This window comes from Apus apus, chromosome 2 (assembly GCF_020740795.1).
Source record: "Apus apus isolate bApuApu2 chromosome 2, bApuApu2.pri.cur, whole genome shotgun sequence".
Classification (NCBI taxonomy): Eukaryota; Metazoa; Chordata; class Aves; order Apodiformes; family Apodidae; genus Apus; species Apus apus.
The window spans coordinates 88,248,612-88,263,384 of record NC_067283.1 but is presented as its reverse complement, the minus strand read 5'-3'; the positions used below and the strand labels follow the sequence as shown (position 1 = coordinate 88,263,384).

The 14,773-nt window shown below is 37.1% G+C and overlaps 1 protein-coding gene across 3 annotated transcripts in view; it reads left to right on the top strand.

Moving 5' to 3' along the window:
• Positions 1-13,728, top strand: part of GALNT1 (polypeptide N-acetylgalactosaminyltransferase 1) — a 101,421-nt gene extending 87,693 nt beyond the window's left edge. For all 3 annotated transcript variants that reach the window (XM_051612612.1, XM_051612613.1, XM_051612611.1), the window contains exons 9-13: positions 257-437; positions 8,060-8,199; positions 9,322-9,420; positions 10,250-10,384; positions 12,850-13,728. In XM_051612612.1, coding sequence (XP_051468572.1) covers positions 257-437; positions 8,060-8,199; positions 9,322-9,420; positions 10,250-10,384; positions 12,850-12,996 — 702 coding nt within the window. In that variant the 3' untranslated portion in view covers positions 12,997-13,728. The remainder of the gene's footprint in view (positions 1-256; positions 438-8,059; positions 8,200-9,321; positions 9,421-10,249; positions 10,385-12,849) is intronic.
• The last annotated feature ends 1,045 nt before the right edge of the window (positions 13,729-14,773 follow it).

Sequence of the window (14,773 nt, the reverse complement as noted above, 5' to 3'; positions counted from 1 at the left end):
CTGTCAGCTTGCCTACTTCCCTAAAGTAATCTGTGAGGCCCAATACGCTCCTTACTATGCTGCTTTCCTCAGCCTGTGAGCATCTTTATCTGTTTAAGCAGGCAACAGGCATACATTTCTCTTCATGCAGTCTGTATTTGTTCTAGACCTTAACTAATGCTGTATCCCCAACTTAAACAGAAGCAAATTATTAACATTTTAAGCTTTTTTTTTTTAACCACTTGAAGCTATGCAATAATTGTTCTGTCACTTTTAGATTTGGCAATGTGGTGGCACTTTGGAGATTGTAACTTGTTCACATGTTGGGCATGTGTTCAGAAAAGCAACACCATACACTTTTCCAGGAGGTACAGGGCAGATAATCAACAAAAATAACAGAAGGCTTGCCGAAGTCTGGATGGATGAATTCAAAAACTTCTTTTACATAATTTCTCCAGGTAAGCAAGTCCTTGGTTATAAGAAATACCTATTAAGAATTAAAATGTTATTACTACTGGGAAAGAACCAGAGTATTTAAATAAAAATGTTATTTCTTTGAGGTTTGTAAGACAAAGCTCACTTAAGATGTACAAAAAAGGAAGGCCTTAATTAAAAAATAATTTTGTTAGCCAGAGATGTGCCCTGAAGTATTTTTTAATTATTTTTTTTTTAACATTTACATGATTTATGAATGAGCTTTATGTGCAGTAGAATTAAAGCTCGGTGGAACGTCAAAGAGCTCAACTATAGTGCTTAAAACTAGCTGTGCAAATACATCTCAATGTGCTGGAGTTTGGCCTCTGGCTTCTGTGTTGTAGGGATTCCAGGCTGAATACATCAGAAGTGATTTCCAGTAGCACAAGTGGCAAAAGTTAACATCTTTTGGCTTGGTGGAGTTTGCTCTTCACTATCTAGACTTATAGGGGCAAACTGCCAATATACTTGACTGTGGTGATATTTATTGTTTCTTAAAATGGATTTTAACAAAACAAGAGGATGTAAAATAGGAGAGCAAATTTCCTATGAACTCAAACTTTCTGAGGAGAAAAATATTTCAGGAAAAACAAGGAAGCCTGGGAAATACTGAATTATTATTTTCCACTAGGGGGATATTTTTGTTGTTGTTTAGAAGAACAACAAACAGAGACAACTTTGTGTAGCAACAGGCTTCCTCTCTAAATACTTGAAACATTAGAAACATTCAATTCAAATAATAAGTGGTAGTTCTGTATGCCATGTCTGCTTTTTCAAAGGCGTATCTTTAAAAGCAGTATTTCCTTATGCCTTGTTTATTGAGTCTACTTTAGTATTGAAACACAGAAGCTGTAAAACAGTGTAGTATGAGTCTGAACAGTGTCAAATTCTAGATTACAGGTTTTAAGAATACTTGTGAGAACAAATGACTGCAGATTTTTGTTGGTGTTTTATCTTAAGAAAATCCAGTATGCAAATAAGACTCTGTAGGATTTTAATTAAAAAAAATAATCCTTACTACTACTAAAAGCTATTTAGCTGAAATCAGAAGCAAACAGCTTATTGTTAGTGCCCCGTATTGTTATTAATAAAGCATTATGAAGTTAAACATGACATCTATAGATATATCATTTAGAAAAGTTGTCTATAAACAGGTGTAATAGTTTTTGGTTAAGATTGCTTTTATGTATCCATGGCAAGAGGGATTTTAAAATCTATTAAGTATCTGGAACACCTAAGTAAAAAAAATAAGCCAATTCTTAAAAATCAATGTAAATTACTGAATACCATGATATGGCTCTGTAACTTTACATAAAATCTCTGTAGTCCTTCCATTTTGTGTGGTAACAGTAAGCCAAAAGAGGAGGCATACAGTTTGAGTTTTATAGGGTTTTGTTTTGATAGGACTTTATTTCATAGCTTTGCAGTATTGCAGAATATGCATGCTTTCTCCCATTGTAGGACAGGAGTGAAAGAATTTAATTAAAAATAGATTATGGTAAACATTTTGAAGTGGTGAAAGTAACTTAAGCAATTATCTATAACTGCACTGTGTATTTTCTTTCCTTTCAAAAGATGTGTGTCTGCATAGTTTTTATGCTAATAATGATATGTGGATTTGGGTGTGTTCTTGCCAAGCTCCCTGTAGAGCATCTGTACCTACTGACTGGAACGCCACCTCATTTGTGTATCTGTATTGACACTGCACTAAACTTTGGTACTAGCATTTCCAGGTGTTTCAAGAATAGGATCATATAGCACCTGAATAAGTTGGGTTACTCTGAAATTGTTTTGTTGCCTTAGGCTGCAAAGAGAGTGGTTACTAGTGTGGTTCATTCTTAGCTATGATAGAATACCTGTCATTCACAAACACCTCACTGTTGTTGTTCTGGTATCTCCAGTCATACCTGACTTTTGCAGACTCTGATTTTACCTGTTGACAGCAAATAACAATGTAAATTTCAATGAATCTTTCTGGTCAGTAGTTATCTTAGGAACTCAGTTACCTCTGCTGTGTTGGCTCATTTAGCCATACTCTGCCTTTCTAGGTATCCTTCTAAAATAAATTGTAAATGTTCAGTTCTCGCAGAATGATGGTGTAGTGACCCTCAGCAGAGTACAGTACACAGCCTGTGAAACTCTTTGCTAGTACTGTGTGTACTTTAATATTACTGTGATAGTGTCATGACTTCTTGCAAGGAGCAAGGTGAGAATTTTTAAGCTAATGCTGGTTTGCAAGCCTGGGTGCAGATGAGCAAGGAAAACAGACAATCCTCTCTGCATCTGTGTTTTTTCTCAGTAGTTGACACAGATGAGAAAATTGGTTTCTGAAGGAGGTAATATACTGACAGGCATCACTGAGCCTAGCTAACAAGAAAATTGTTTCCTCCTTTATGCCCTTTCTCTTCTGGTCCCCTAAGATAGTGAATCAAGAGGGATTGCAAACCTAGGATTCTCAGGTAGCTTTGTTGTCTGAAGGGGAAAGGCTTACTGCTTGAATGATAGTAACTCAAGAGACTTTTTACTGTTAATGTTATGTAGTTAAATGGAGAGCTACCCTCTTGAAAAGTAAGCCTGTCGTCCTTTTTTCTTTAGTACGTGCAGTCTAGTAGAAATTGTTACTTGTCTCTTTTAAGCTTTCACACATTTTAGAAGCCATCTCTCTGCTTAGAAGTGGTTAGGTACAGATACAGGTTGGGCAGGAAAATATTGCAGCAACTGTTGCTCAGCCAAAATCAAGCCTATCTTACTGTACACAACAGTTCTTCTCCATGATAGTAATGGCACAAGCTGTAATCTAATCTCAGTAGCCAACAGTTTTCCTCACAGTTATGCAATACAGCATGGTGCTGTTTCCCAGGCCATTTCGTCTTAGGATTTCAGAAAGCAGATCCAACATGTGCAGGTGAATAGTCTGATTCCTGGCTCAAGTTGCTCTATTCTGTGATGTCTCGCATTGCTTTCTTTCTAGTGTTTTCATTTCATCACTTTCACCAGCCTAAAATACTGGGACTGGGTTGCCCAAGATTAGGCTTCACGAGATGACAGCATCACCAGGCTTGTATGGAAATTAATTTTATTGTTGACACAAAGTTTGCCCCAGAAGGTATCTTCCATTGCACTGGGACTAACTGGAGAGGCAGAAGGCTTGAAAAGACAGATAACGGAATTACCTGAGCAAGAGCTGTCTAGACAGAGACATAGGTGTTTTGTCCTGAAAATTGGGTCAGTAAGCTGAGTTTCTAATCACTGCACACACTTGTCTCTTGACAAGTGCAGTAAGTCCCTATTAATTATGTACAGGGATAATGTTTTTATTTATGGGTGGTGAGGAGGACAGAAGGCTGAGCCCCCAATGACAGGTCTGGCAATGTAGCTAAGCCTGTGTTAAAAATATGTACTGAGTGATTCCATGTGTTCTTGTTTTCAGCCAGTATTCCCTATTATCTTTAATTGGGAATGCAAATAATGTAGCTATTCAAATTGGTTTAAAATGGTTATTGCTTATCGAGTTTCATAATACTGAATAAAAAACAAGTTATATGATTTTTAACAGGAGACTAGTTTCAGATGAAACAGTTCTCATACTGTGCTTTTGAAAATGATTGAGCAATTTATAATCTCGATGAAAACTTCATCCTTTTTTTTCAAAGCGTTTTAACATAAATGTATTGCCACATATTAACTTGGCAAGAAAATCTTCAGCTCTTTTGAAATTCTGAGAATGAGAGAACTGTTGCAACATGGCTGATGAGAAGCGTAAATATGAGGTGGCAAAGAAAATTAAACTGAAGAAGGGGTATTCTAGTGATAGACATAATTTTTGTATGCTTTTATAAAGGTATAAGGAAAGACCATTTTATATTGCTGATCAGAGAAGTCTGATACTGTATATCAAACTTCTAGAACAGTGACAGAAGAAGAAAGTGCTGAGATGTCTTACATTTGTAAAGAACAGCTCTGGTGATGGTGTAGTTGGATGGTTTGATGTGGGGATTTTTGCCTTATCAATATTTATTTTTGAGTACTTCTTCAGGCATATGTGTGAAAAAATCATACCGTTTGCCCACAGCAAACAGCAAGCTGTGTGACAAATTGAATCATCAGGGAGGTTCGTGCTTTCAATGTAATTGATAGAGGGGGATATCTATATTATATGGTCAAGTAAAGACAACAGTAGTAATCACTATTTCAGATTGTTTATTTTTAATTAAATCAAAATATTTGAAAGAACAGATAGTGGACGTGATTGTCTTCGTGATGCACATACTTGCAGAATCTGGCATAATTATCTCCTGGGAGGAAGACTTGGTCTAATTCTTGTTTTGTGGTTCATTATTTTTTGTTTTGGTTTGTTTTTTTGTAGACCAGCCTTTAAAAACAGGTACAAAACCACTGGAAAGTATATGTCACTGCTGGTATATAGATTTTACTGGTCTGTGAAGGCGATAGTGATTTAGAGATATACTTAATTTTTTATATGACTTGTTGTGCAGTTTTCTTAGTTTGCTTCCATATTTTTTTTCCACAGAAGAACTGTTACCCATAAGTAGCTGCCACTGCACTGCATGCTGCTATTGCACAGAATCATAGAATGAATCATAGAATGGTTAAGGTTGGAAGGCACCTTAAAGAACATCAGATTCCAACCGCCCTGCTATGAGCAGGGACACCTCACACTAGACCAGGCTGCACAAAGCCTCATCCAACCTGGCCTTGAACACCTCCAGGGAGGGAGCTTCCACAACCTCCCTTGGTAACCTATTCCAGCACCTTACCACCCTCATGGTGAAGAATTACTTCCAATGTCTAACCTAAATCTACGCTCTTTCAGTTTAAAACCATCACCCCTTGTCCTGTCACTGCCCTTTTTGGTGAAAATCCCTCCCCAGCTTTCCTGTAGGCCCCTTTCAAGTACTGGAAGGCCACTCTAGGGTCTCCCTGCAGCCTTCTTTTCTCTAGGCTGAACAGCCCCAACTCTCTCAGCCTGTCTTCATAGCAGAGGTGCTCCAGGCCATTCATCACCTTGGTGGCCCATCTCTGGACCCTCTCCAGTAGGTCTATATCTTTCTTGTACTGAGGGCACCAGAACTGTACACAGTACTCCAGGTGGAGTCTGACCAGAGCAGAAGAGCAGAATCCTCTTCCTGACCCTGCTGGCCACACTTCTTTTGATGCAGCCCAGGATGCAGTTGCTCTCTGGGCTCCAGCACACACTGGTGGCTCATGTTGAGCTTCTCCTGTATTACCACCCCCAAGTCCTTCTCCTCAGGACTGCTCTCCAGCCTTTCTTCCCCCAGCCTGTATTTGTGTCTGGGGTTGTGCCAACCCAGGTGCAGGATCCTACACTTGGCCTTATTGAACTTGATGAGGCTGGCACTGGCCCACCTCTCCAGCCTGTCAAGGTCCCTCTGGTTGGCATCACTTCCATCTAGGGTGTCAACTACTCCCCACAGCTCGGTATTATCGGCATAGGAACACTCAAACTAGTTTTGTGTAATATAAATGAGGTACCAGAAACCTGGGAAGCAGAGTAATTCAGCCCTATTAAGAGGACACCCCTAAGGAAACTACACTGGTTCAGTGATTCAGTCCATCTGCTAACTTGATGCTATCTGTAGTCTGACTGTAGTTGATATGTCAGTATAAGATTGGGGCAGACTTAACTTCAGAGAGGATTAAAAAAAAATATTTCAGACTAAAAATGGTTAAATGACATATAATACACAGCTTTTTTTTTTTCATTACTGTGGAGGGAATATCAGCTGGCACTTTTCTTTCTACGTGGTGATATTTAAAACTGCTTTAAGAAACAGCATGCTTGTATGCTATTTAGTATCATTTTACATATAATTCTTTATGGTTGTGACCTTAGTTCTTGTTGCCATTCAGTGATATGACAAAGCCTTAGCAGTTTTGTTTTCCAAAGGTCAGTGTAGCAAACTCTGATGAATGAGTTTTGAGTATCATAAGGTCGTTGTAAGCATGACATAACTATTTCATCCATCAGCTGCTTTTTCATCACATACTCTTCTTCCTTCATTATCTCTTGAGAAAGTTCTCCTTTTGGTGTAGAGGGGGTGAAGATAGGGCACTGTTTTGGGATGGATTTTATTTGGGTTTTTTTGTTTGTGTTTTCATTTTGTTAGGGATTTCTTTTGTTACTGGAAAGCCCAGACTGAAGTTTTTTGGGCTTCTATTTTAGGAGATTCTAAAATTTCATTACACCAATAAAAAATTCATTAAAAAACAAGCTTTCTTTGCTTTCATTCTCTTACCAATATAGTTCCCTATAATTTTTTTTTAAAAACTTATTTAAAAAAAAAAATATCTAAAAGCCTAGCTAGCATTTATTCTTTCTGGAATACTGAAATCACTATTGCTTTTATTGATATTTACAAACATTTAGCTGAAATTATGCAGATACCCGTCTAAGTAGCAATACACCATCTGCTGGCAAGTCAATTTAATAACACAGTATGCCAACTTGGAAATGTCTTGAACTCTGTTTCAAAAGGTCATAAATTTTAAATGTAATTCACAGTTCTCTAAGTGGAGAGATTTCTGAAAAATATATGCAGCTGGAAGTGTATAGTGTGGTGGTCAGTGGAACTATATTTGGGGTCTGGGAGGGGAATTTAAATTCCTTAGACCTATTCTTTTTTGGGTTGAGTTTTTGTTTGGTTTGAGTTTTTTTGTAGTGTATTATGTTTGGCCTGTGTAGTAGGGAGTGAACTGTGGAAAATTCAAACCAGAATGTGATGCCCGAAAACCAGGATTTATCGTACCCATAATTAATTAATTAATGCAATATTAGTTACTATAGTGCTTCATTCTGATGTGGCAAAAAAAAATCTGATCATAAACACCTTCCTCAACCCATGTGCAAATGGGATGTGCAGAAATTGATTTTCGGAAGGTATTCAAACAACCATAAAGGACTGGGAAGATAGGGGAAGAATGAGCACTCTGATAAATGAAGAACAGAGGAGAACAAAGGCAAGCAAAATATCACACCAAACAGATAACAGTCCTAATGGTGAACATACTTTCTGCATATGCTGCAGTTATATTGAACAAATACTGAATTACTAAAAGATTCTGCTTTCTGACTGTACTGTTAGATAATGAAGGGTCCAGCAGTGGTACCAGCCTTACAGAATTAAATTAAAATGGAATTCTCCTTACTCCGTAGGAGACTGCGATGTTACACTGTGTAGACACGCACCCCGGATGCCATTGTGGCTAGAATGGCATTAGTGACTATAACAGTTTCAGTCTTTCTCCTGTGATAACTTAGTAAGCAATTGTGTTCAAATTGTTCCATAAACCACAGGTAAGAAACTGTCAGATGTAGTGATTCCATATTTAGTATAATTTTCTGGAAAAAAAGTCTTAGTAGAGACTGATGTGATCTCTCTGAAAATATAAACAGCATAATGCTGTATTAAAAAAAAATGCAAACAACCCACTAGTTTTTTGTGTAGAGAGGACTTTTTCTGAAGAGTCTTTCATGTAAGCAGTATATTATACTAATCACTTCTCTATGAAGTGGAATTACATAAAGTTTACTAGCAGCCATTAAATACAACTTTTGTTTCAACAGGAGTTACTAAAGTTGATTATGGGGACATATCATCACGACTTGGACTAAGACGCAAGCTCCAGTGCAAGCCTTTCTCCTGGTACCTGGAGAATGTTTATCCTGATTCCCAAATTCCACGTCATTATTTTTCTCTGGGAGAGGTAAGATTTTTATCATACATACTTATCTACCCTATGTAAAGTATGTTGTGCAGTAAGTTGCTTATATGCTGAACTGATTAGGGCAAACAAGTTACCTCCAGTGAGGTTCAAGTGTCTTGCACCTGTGTTACTTTCATGTGCAAAGTGATATATTGAGCTTCTCAGTGGGGCAGAAATCTGAGCTTTGGTATATAGTACTGTAATTTCAGCACTCTCCCTTTTTTACTACAGTAGTAAGTGTCATATAGAAGGGCTCTAGAAATACTCCTTCAGAAATGTATATTTATGAATAACTTTCTGTTTAACATTCTCTATGTGGAATATGAGCAGTGCTTTGCTTAAAAAAATAGACCAGGTCAAGCAAGGACTTTGCCTAAAAATTGCTTGTATCTTCACTCCCAGAACTCTTGTCAGACCTGCAAACTCCAGTGATCCCTAACTTTTGCTGGGCATCTTTTTTTTTTTGTTTGTTAATATGTCTTAAGTGACTGTAGAGGTAGGACAGATGATGGTGTCATGAATAAGCAGGCATCTGCTCTCCCCTATAAGTCATGTTGACCCAAATATAGGGCCTTTTGTTGGATGATTTTGTACTGTTTGTTTTTAAAGAAACGTTTTTAACAAAATGGAGCAGGCATTCATGCTGCTGCATGAATGTCAGGAGACTGATATTCATGCCTACTTACTGTGTAGTAATAGAGGGATTAAAGCTGTAACTCAAGAAGGGAGAAAATTGAACTCAGTCACCCGTGATTTCAAAGGGAATTAAACCTACTGTGCCCAGGAGTGTGCTTTAAAATTTCTGGTAATTTTGGGTTGGAGATTTAATTGTGTTGACTATGCTGTAGCTGAGTCTTTGAGCAGAAAGAATCCCCAAGATGCAAAGATCCCCAAAAGAAAACAAAGAAACAAACATGATTCTATAACCTGGTAGCTCAAGCATTTGCTTGGGAGTTGAAGTGTCAGATAGTGGTCTCTCATAGTACAGTTCCTGTATTTCTATTTTGTTCACATAACCTCTGGGTGTACAGCAGAGAGAACTGATGCCAGTGTGGTTTGAGATGAGCCTAATTCTTGTCTAAAAACAGCAGCCTTTGGTAATGTGCTGTTTTTCACTTCTAGATAAGAAATGTGGAGACAAATCAATGTCTGGATAACATGGCAAGAAAAGAAAATGAGAAAGTTGGAATCTTCAACTGCCATGGGATGGGTGGCAATCAGGTGACAATATTTTATGATCTTAATGTATTGAATTATTTGGAACACTACTTCTCATCAGAACAATATTTTTGTTATTACAGTAGTTATCCTTAAACTGTACATCTTAAGTATATTTAAAGAAGCTGTCACTGAAGATGCCTGGAAGAGGACAGGCATGAGATTTGGTGGTTGATTGTCTGTTGTAGCTTTTTGAGTCCTGATTGCAACAGATTTTAGATAAACTTTCAAGCAAAAAGTTAAATGAGAGGAGGAGTAGGAGGCTGCTGTAAGCCAAGCTTCATCTCCTGTAGGTTCTCTGAGACTGTTTCCTGGTTAGACTTCCTGTTTCATAGAATCATAGAATTGTTTGAGTTGGAAGGGACCTTAAAGATCATCTAGTTCAAATCCCCTGCATGGGCAGGGACACCTCCTACTAGATCAGGCTACTTTAAAAAAACCCAAATATGCCTGTACCTGAAATGTTTTTTCAGTGTACAGTTTTCTGAGTGTTGGTTCTGGAATTTGTTTTACATCTGTTTTTTCATTCTACTTCAATAATTCTTGGTGAATTATTTTCTGGTATACAAAGATTACCTGTTTTGGGAATCATCCTGTTTCTGTGCAGGAAGCAGTCTGCAACTTAAAAATGTCAATTTTGTCTGAAGAGCTTTTTCATATAGTATATTTATTCCCTTAAAAAATTTTTCTTTCTCTACGTGCTGAAGACAGGGAAAAAAAAAGTGGTTTCTTGGATCTTAATGAAGTAATGCACAGGTGTTCCCTCTTCCCCTCATCCTGGTAGTCTTTTAGTTGAACTTTTTTCAGTTCCTCTCATTCATTTTCTGTTTAGGTTTTCTCTTATACTGCCAACAAAGAAATTCGAACGGATGATTTGTGTTTAGATGTATCTAAACTTAATGGGCCAGTAACGATGCTCAAGTGCCACCATCTAAAAGGAAATCAGCTTTGGGAATATGATCCAGTGGTAAGTCTTCTAATGACTTGTGACATTAAAATGGGACAACATTTTTTTTCCATGAGCCTACAGAGCAACATGTTGCTTTGTGAGATCAATATTTGACAGTCAAAACAGGAAACAAAGTCAGGATTATGTTCCACTCCCATCAATAATTCTGGTTTAGTCACTTTGTGGATATCTGTATTAATTTAGTTACCTGGTGAGTTTTTAGAGAGCTCTTAGAGGAATAGTTTCAGTGTGCTTTCACATCCTCTGAAGAAAGATAATCTGCTAGTGTAGTGCTCTGTTAAGGTGATATCAACAATGGAAAAATATTCCATGCATTTACTGGTCCAGTAAAAGGCAGTGCTAATGATCTTGTAACAAATTTCAGCACCAGGTGTCTTACCTTACAAAAGATACAGAAGAAATACTTTCCTAGTTAAAATATCAGCATCGCAAAATTATAAGGAAGGTTTTACATTACTAGTCATGGCATGGTTAAGGTAGAGTTGCTTAAAGCTGCTTTATTTTAGTAATTTTCTTTCTTGTACATTAAGTTCAAATTTATTTTGAAGTTCATATGTTGAACTGCTGTATCTGGAAATTATTGACTGTTGATCTCTTCGTTGTCATTATGATTTGCAAGTTTCATAGGCAATTTTGTGATTGAGTAGTGCTGTCAAGAACTGACTTCAGGGTATGGCTCATTAGCAAAAAAGAAAATTCTCAAGCTTGTTAATATAAATCAATTATTGCAAAGGACAGTTGCAAGGCAAGTTGCGGAAGAGGAATCTTGCCACTATAATAATTGTGACTATTTGATAAAGAGAACATGTAGATATTTAGGTACTAAAAAGTTATTTCACTATTTATTTATTTTTAAAGGGGGAGAGGGTATTTCTAACTCAATAGACTTGCTATAGATTTTAGCAGCTGGGGTGTTAATGAAATCTACAACTTTTAACAATAAAAGGGAATATGTATGAATGATGATTTTTTTATTAGGATGACAGTAATTGTGGAAGACAGTGGATCTCAACTAGGATTTCTGCACATTGCTATCAGCTACTGATAGGAGACTGAAGAAAGTTGTTGAAGGCTTTCAGGATTAAATGTTAGCTGACATTATTAGATTTGAGTCTTGGCAGCCATTCATTCTTGTTTTTAATGCTGTTAGTTTATCTAACTTCAATAAGACAAGTAATATTGCTATATGCAGTGATTCCCCAAACAGCAAGTCCTTTTTATTTTATATCTACTTTATCAGTGCTAAGAACATTGCATCTACAGACACCTAATTGTGATAGTCTGTCTTGCAGTGATTGCTACAGACTGTAAAACAGACCTCCCCCATATCAATGTCCAGACATAAATTTTGTGGTGTGTGGTTTTTGTCTTTATTCTGTTAGTGGAAAATCTAGATATAATGTTCAGAGCTGTACTGAAAGCTGGGTAATAAAGCACAGAAGTTAGAGAATACTTAGCAAGACCTCTTGCCCATGTAGTTGGGTGAATTTTCTGGATTTTTTTCCCCTTCTCTTTCTGTTCAGCAGGTGTGTAAGAAGCCCCTTTCCCTTAATGGAAGGAAAAGAAAGGAGGAAAAACAAAAAAGCTGTGCATTAGTTATTTGCTTAAGTCTGTTCCAGCTCCGTTCTTCAGCTGTTGTATGAGTGTAGGAGATGTGCTCTGGTTTTTGTTATGTTTTTTTACCTTCTGCTACTCATGCACAAAAGTCCTGCCTGTTCTGCTGCTTTTCAGTCAGTCCAGTGTCCTGGTTGTGCTGCTGAGTGAGAGAAGAAATACTGATAGTAATGCCAGTCGGTACCATAGACAAGTTGGTGCGCTGCTAAGTATGCATTATATGGTAGCAGGAAGTGCAGCTTCTGAAGATCTCTCCTGTGTGAGGGGATAGTGCTGAGGTAGTTGAAGTGCTGTATGGAAGATTGCAAATGTAAGATTAGTAGATACTGGGAAAACATCCACCTGTGTGTGTATTTGTACACTTTTTTTTTAAGAACATGGTTTTTAAATAGAGCATCGTACAAAAATTAACAGTGTAAGGTCAGTATTGTATCCCCAAATGAGGAAAAAAAGTGGACTTTTGAATACATATTCAGTGTGTTCATTCTGAGCTGATCAAAACTACGATTAAAACTAATGGTCAAAATTGTATACCTTACCAAACTGTAATTTCTGACTCCTCAAAGATTCCCAGCTGTGTAGTCATATTTAAAGACTGATGGATAGAAAGAACGTAATTTAGAAGTTTCAGACTGTTCTGTTCTTCACAAAACAATGTTTTTAGTATCTACAACATCAAATGGCATATGGAAGCCTTATTTTGAACTGGGATCTGGAGTCCATAACCAAGGGGTCTTGTCTAGTTCCTGTTTACATCAGGAATAATTTTAATGGCCACTAGAAACTTTTTTATTACCTGATGCCTGGTGATTTTTGTAAAACTAATTTATTTTTATTTTGTCTTCAAGAAATTAACCCTGTTGCATGTGAACAGTAACCAGTGCCTGGACAAAGCCACCGAAGAGGACAGCCAGGTACCCAGCATCAGAGACTGCAACGGCAGCCGCTCCCAGCAGTGGCTGCTTCGCAATGTCACCCTTCCAGAAATATTCTGAGAGGTTCTAAAGCAAAGCAAGGACTGACTGGGCTACCTCGGCTGATACTTTGGCTACACCCTGAAGTAGCAACAGAAGAAACTTCTGCTCAGCAGAATCCACAGTTTGTCAACTGATAGAACTCGTGCAGCTTCTCAGTAGCTGTGAACCAGCCTTCCTGTATAAGGATGTGAAGCTACCACACATACTAGTGCACCCACTGATGTTTACAAGACCAAAAGAGTTTCTTCCAGCAAATAATTTAGCGAATGTTTGGACAGTGGAAACATAATCAATGAAATAGTCTCTCTGAAGAGCTGCATATCATTGTAGTTTGCTTGCACATCAGTAACCTCTGCTGAAAGTGCTGTTGTAATGAAGAAAGTTCCAAGAATTTTTTTTTTCCTGGTTAGCAGTGGTAACCAGACTGCTAAATATAGATACACAAATAAAAGAGAGCTGGACCAGATTCAGTAACATGGCATAAGAATTCTGTGGTTTAAAAACAAAAAGTAAACAGGGTTTAATGGAAACTAAATCAGAACTATGAGAAGTACAATTTGTTATAGTGAAGTATCAAATTTATATGTAGATTTTATACCTCAGTGGGGAAAAATAACCAAGTCAAATGGTGTTTCTCTTTTTCAATTGTGTGATAGTCCATAAATACTTTTTTTTTCTTTCTGGTGGGTCTAAAATTATTTTGGGCACAAACAAAATGAGCATAAGAATAAACTTAGCTCTTGAATGTCAGATCAACTTTTTTTCATTATTTTCTTTAAATGTCTTGCCTGTTGGAATTGTATCTTTTTATTACTGTGTGAAAACTGGAGGTTAACATGCTGTCTTAACTTTTTTTTTGTCCAGACCTGCCATTTCAGTTTATACTTGAGTCAGTCAGCTCATGGACTTTCATGGCCAAACAAAAGATTTAAGTACACTTTGAAATTAAGTTAACTTGACGGGATTACACTTAGCACCCAAGACTCATACTACTGTGTTACAGTTCTGTTTTATAGCAATACATCTTTTATTCCTTGTTTTATTTCAGTCATTAGAAACCTAGAAGAAAAGATACATGATTTGGGTTAGCAGGAGATCAGCAAAGCTGAAGGTTTTCTGGAATCCTTTTTCACTTCATATTCAGATGTGCTTCATTGTCAAGTGCATATTTAGATTAGACACGGAATTGTAATGTTGATCTGCTGCTTTTTCTAATAAAACCTAAAGAAAAATAGCTTAATTGGCATGTTTTTTAAAGTTAACATAGCCAAAAGCAATATGGCTATGTCATTACATTACATTTTAACTGAATTGCTTTGTTTTGTTAAGAAAAATCTGTATAGGCTGATCTTGAAAATGAGCCACTGAATGCTCAGAGTATACCTTTAATTTTCTTTTGGAAAGAAAAATGAGATTTACTTAATGGAGAGGATATTTTTTATGACAACTGTCATTGTTTGGCCAATTGTCCTGTAAAGCAAATTAAAACTAGACTCATGCAAAGGTTGTGTGGAATTATATTTGGCTGTTACGGCCATTTGCTATTCCAACTTGCTTTAGTCCATGTTATCTCTCTTATTTCTGCAGCAGTACACAGGAGTTTTCATACACAAAGCAGGGGAAATGTTAACAAATTTTTCAGTATTATGTTGCTACCTGAAGAATATATAGGGTGAGTTGATGTGGGATTAGTATCAGATAAAGCATCCAAAGATATAACTGTCTTGCATTGACCTCTCTTTCTGGATAGCTCTGCAAATCATACAAGGTCAAAGGGAATTTATGAAAGCAATGG